The sequence below is a fragment of the Rhododendron vialii genome, chromosome 11a (assembly GCF_030253575.1).
Source record: "Rhododendron vialii isolate Sample 1 chromosome 11a, ASM3025357v1".
NCBI classification, from domain to species: domain Eukaryota; kingdom Viridiplantae; phylum Streptophyta; class Magnoliopsida; order Ericales; family Ericaceae; genus Rhododendron; species Rhododendron vialii.
In genome coordinates, this window is record NC_080567.1 from 33,226,474 (window position 1) to 33,231,529 (window position 5,056).

At 42.3% G+C, this 5,056-nt stretch overlaps 1 protein-coding gene across 1 annotated transcript; it reads left to right on the top strand.

The window, feature by feature from the left end:
• The first annotated feature begins 1,949 nt into the window (after positions 1-1,949).
• On the top strand, positions 1,950-4,291 carry LOC131307223 (L-type lectin-domain containing receptor kinase IX.1-like). The gene has a single exon (XM_058333627.1). It carries the CDS (start codon positions 2,001-2,003, stop codon positions 4,050-4,052), a length of 2,052 nt encoding a protein of 683 aa, XP_058189610.1. The 5' UTR covers positions 1,950-2,000; the 3' UTR covers positions 4,053-4,291.
• The last annotated feature ends 765 nt before the right edge of the window (positions 4,292-5,056 follow it).

A 5,056-nucleotide genomic window follows, 5' to 3' on the forward strand; every position in this document is an offset into this window, starting at 1 on the left:
CATGGTGGTGACGGTGGTGGTGGTGGTGGTGACGGCATGGTGGTGGTCATTGTGCTGGTGGTGGCGGTGTGGTAGTGGAGTGGTGGTGGTTGTGGTGGCGGCGTGGTGATTGTCATTTCGGTGGTGGTGGTGGAGTGATGGCAGTGGCGGCGGCGGCAGCGGCAGTGATGGAGTGGTGGTGGTGGTGGTTATGGTGATGGCTTGGTGGTGGTGGTAATTGTGGTGGAGGTGGCGGCGTTGTGGTGGTGGTGGTGGTTGTGACGGCATGGTGGTGGAGTGATAGCGGTGGCGATGGTGGTGGTGGTGGTAATTGTGGTGGAGGTGGCGGCGTTGTGGTGGTGGTGGCGGCAACGGCAGCGTGGTGGTGGTGGTGGGGGCGTGGTGGTGGTGGAGGTACCGGTGGTGGTGTTGGTGGCAGTGATGGTGATGGCGTGGTGGTGGTGGTGATGGAGGTGGTGGTGGGGGCGTGGTAGTGATGGAGGAGTGGTGGTGGTGGCGGCGGCGACGTGGTGGTGGTCATTCTGGTAGTGGTGGTTATGTGGTTGCAATAAGATCGAAAAAAATGAAAAATTATATTTTTTGTATTAGCCAAACAATGTCTTGTTTCTTTTATATATGTTATTTTTGTCATTGAAATTATTAATCGACTAAAAGTGTTAGAAATTTTAGAAGTAAATTGGGTGGGTTAAAAACATGTTATAATGGACTTATCAAAAATTCTCCCTTTTCAATTTCATTTATCTGTTTGTTTTCGCACCGCACCTCAGGTGACCCGTACCCAAAAGAAATAGGGGACAGCTTCAGAACTCCTATTGAAAGAATATTCCATGTGATAGCACAAAAAATAATAAATCTCAATGAAAAAGAAATAGGGGACAGCTTCAACTTTGCTTTCATGACGATCCCAAAATATCGCAGGATGACTTCACTAAAAAGATTTTATGGAATAAATTTTGAAAATCAAAATCTTGGCATTGATATTCAAATCATGTTCGCTCGTGTCAGAAAGATTTCCTGCTATATCCCCATGTCCTATTATGACATGTTCACCTATTACATAAGTTCACTTTTCTCAAATAATCCAAAATCTTTCTAGCTTTGACTTATCAAGGACTTAAAACAAAATACAAATTGAGACTCTATGAATTCGTACGAACAAAATAAAGCAAATAGATAAGCTTTCCAAACACAAATACAAGTATCTATCACTAATCTTAAAAAAATGTGAACATTTACAAGATTTCAAAGCACCACTTAAATGGAGTACTTTTCATGTCCGTAATTTTAGAAGCAAAAGTACTAATTATGCCTGCACAATAATTTTCATCAGAAGCCCCTCCACGTTTCAAAGCATTTTGTTTCTTCTTCTTATTTTGTAACTCAATAGATGTCTAACCTACTTCTAATGGAATGAAAAATGGATACTACTAAGCGGTATACAGATGGGGAAGGCCTAAACGGCATCAACTATCACACCAAGTATTTACGATCTTGGCGAGAATCGAATCATCATCTTCCATATGAAAAAGTGTCATTTGACTATAAGCCCGCTGACACAATGCAAAAAGTCTTTAACATTCATCGCTTATAGTATTATTTAATTTATTCACACATCAAACAGAAAGCATGGAAAAGAAAAGGCCCCAATAAATCATGATATTCTCTTTTATTATATGTTTACGTGGGTACCAAATAGAAAAGGCTCCTAAAATATCCATATTTTGGAGGATTAAACCGGCTGCCGCTCAGGGCCGGCACTATTTTTTGCTATAAAGAATTTGTAATACGTGTGGTGTTTGCTTGTGTCAAAATCAACTTTTCAAAAATAAGTAAATAATACCGGCCGGCACCCTGCAAATTTTATAAACTTTTTATTGTACATTCAGCTACCTCCCTTTTATAGCACGTTTTTCAATAAATTTTCTCTTTCATTTACTATCCATATGTTTATCGAAACTCTTTTCTGCTTTCTCGAATGGAGAATCGGCTCTGCCCCTGACATGGCGACCTGCTACTCCCAAATTCTGCTATGCAATCTGTCCATATTCTGCTTTCTTATTCCAGAAACAAAAGCACTAAATTTCAACCTGACAAGCATAGGCCCTCAATGTCAAAACGTCAACATAACAACATTCTCAGATGCCTATATCTCATCCCAAGGCATCCAAGTCACCTCCGACGAGCAGAACACCGATTTGAAGCAAGTTACCGGTAAGGCCACTTACATCAAACCCCTTCACCTTTGGGATAAATCCACTGGAAACTTGACAGATTTCTATACGCATTTCACTTTCGTGGTTGACTCGGACAGGCTTCCTTCTTTCGCCGATGGACTTGCCTTCTTTCTCGCTCCAGATGGGTCGAATTGCACGGCTGGTGGTGCGATGGGCCTCCCAATTGACCCAGTTACGATAGAACACACTAGCCCCTTTGTTGCTGTGGAGTTTGATTCGTACTTTGATAGCGGTTGGGACCCGGTTGATATCACTCCTGTTACTCATGTAGGCATCAGTGTCAATTCTCTTAAATCAAATGTTACTGCTGTTTGGTACTGTAATATAACTAATGGGATAGAGAACGAGGCTTGGATTAGGTACGATTCAAGTTCATACAATCTAAGCGTAGTTTTTACTGGTTCTACTAATACTACAAGAGTGGAAGATACTATTCATCTAATTATCGATCTGAGAGATTACTTACCTGAATGGGTAACATTTGGGTTCTCAGCTGCAACAGGGGCGCTGTTTGAGAAACATAATGTTAAATCATGGGAATTCAGTTCGAGTTTGCAGGGTAATGAAGCCAACAACAATGTTAAACCTTCAACGAAACCGGGACCAACAAGACTCTCCCCTGGAATGAAACCGGGACCAAAAAAACTCTCCCCTGGAGATTTGGCGGGATTGGTTGTTGGCTCTGGTGTTTTGGTAGGTGGGCTGGTTTTGGTTGGATTTGGCTTGTGGAAGAGAAGTAGAGCACAACAAGAGAGTAAGTTTGAATTTGAGATGTCCATGGAGAAGGAATTCAACTCCGGTATTGGGCCGAAGAAATTTTCCTACAATGAATTATCTCACGCGACAAATTACTTTCTGGAGGAACAAAAGCTTGGAGAGGGAGGATTTGGAGGAGTTTACAGAGGTTTTCTGAGGGAATCTAACAGTAATATTGCAGTCAAGAGGATATCAAAGGGATCAAAACAAGGGAAGAAGGAGTACACATCAGAAGTGAACATCATCAGCCGTTTGAGGCACAGGAATTTGGTTCAACTCATCGGGTGGTGCCACGAAAAGAAAGAACTACTACTTGTTTATGAGTTCATGGAAAATGGGAGCTTAGATTCCCATCTCTTCACAAGGAGAAGCTTGTTGGCATGGCAAACAAGGTACAAAATTGCTCAAGATTTGGCCCTTGCGTTGCGCTATCTACACGAAGAATGGGAGCAATGTGTCGTGCATAGGGATGTAAAATCAAGCAATGTGATGTTGGACTCAAATTTCAATGCCAAATTGGGAGATTTTGGGTTTGCTAGGCTTGTTGATCATGAAAAAGAGTCACAAACAACGATGACAGCAGGAACCATGGGCTACGTCGCACCGGAATGTGTCATCACAGGTAAAGTTAACAAGGAATCAGATGTCTATAGCTTTGGAGTCATGGCATTGGAAATAGCATGCGGAAGAAGAGCAATTTGTGACGAGGATGAAGAAGTCGAGACAGGGAGTTTGGTGGAGTGGGTTTGGGACCTCTACGGGAGGGAAAAGCTGCTTGAAGCTGCAGACTTAAAACTGGGTGAAAATTTCAATAAGCATGAAATGGAAAGATTGATGGTCCTTGGCCTCTGGTGTGCTCATCCTGACAGCAAGCGCCGGCCTTCCATAAGGGAAGCGATTCAAGTTCTTAATTTTGAGGCTCCATCGCCTTGTCTTCCACCGGCGATGCCCGTAGCAATTTATTTCACTCCGACTTTCATGGCTGACTCTTCACCTTTTCCATTATCCAACGACGACTCACACTGTTTCCAGAGGCAGCCAGATGCAATCTTCAAGGTCTAGTTACAATAATGTGCATGATTCCTCCAAGATTGTTACGACGTTCCCTCATGAGTACAACTCCTCTTCCATTCGTGATTTTTTTTTCTTATAGGAAGTGGAAATATTCTACTATATCCAACCTAGGTAGGACTTCTTTTACCACTTGGTTTGTAAATCTCTTTAAACTAGGCCAAGGAAGTTTTGTGCCCTGCATTAGCTCAAAATCTGTATCAAAAGCTAATCACTTTAAATTCACCTTACCACCTTGGAGTGGGTAACTGTAATAGAGGCCGGCCGGGGCACACGCGATGCATGTGCAAGTCGATTTTTGCACCGATGCACAAAGGCTGCCTGTTATTTTGTTTGATACCTAAAAACAACTTTGCCAGGGAGCCCTTTTCTAGTTGGAAACTTTATTTTCTAGGCCAAAATCTAGGGGCCCAAGTAGTTGCTTCCTTGGCCTAGCTACCTTCAGAGCCGGCCCTGCTCTCTAAGTGGAACTAGATCCTATTGAATGTTACTAATACTTCTACAGGTCACGATTTTCATACCACAATTTCTTTCTATTTCCCGTCCATTACTAAAGAAGATTCGTAGTTTCATACCCTTCACGAAGAGGATTATCTTTACACAACACTTTGGCTAATTGTTGTTCTTTGTTCTTCAGTGTGAAACGTTCATATATACAACTTTCTGGTGCTTAAGTTTTGGGTCTAAACAAAGGCAAATGTGAGCACAAAAGAATTGAACTGTGAAGGCGGAAGGGTATAGAAACTGGTGAAGTGGTGGGAGCAATAGAGGTAGTTATGACTTATGAGCAGCCACAGTTGTTACCGATCTTCCCCGGGCAATTGTAGAACCTTCGATCCCTGTAGAATAAGGGTCCTCACGAAACAAATAACTAAAGAAAAAGTCTCTGCCAATGCTTTCTGTGAAGAATTTTGGTCTTGTTAGCACTTTCATAGATGTGGAAGAGTTCATCTTTTAAGAATTTTGGCTGATCACGTCTTTTGGAAGCTAACAAT

Coding starts and splice junctions, on each gene's coding strand:
- LOC131307223 (XM_058333627.1), top strand. CDS start 2,001: ATGGCGACCTGCTACTCCCAAATTCTGCTATGCAATCTGTCCATATTC.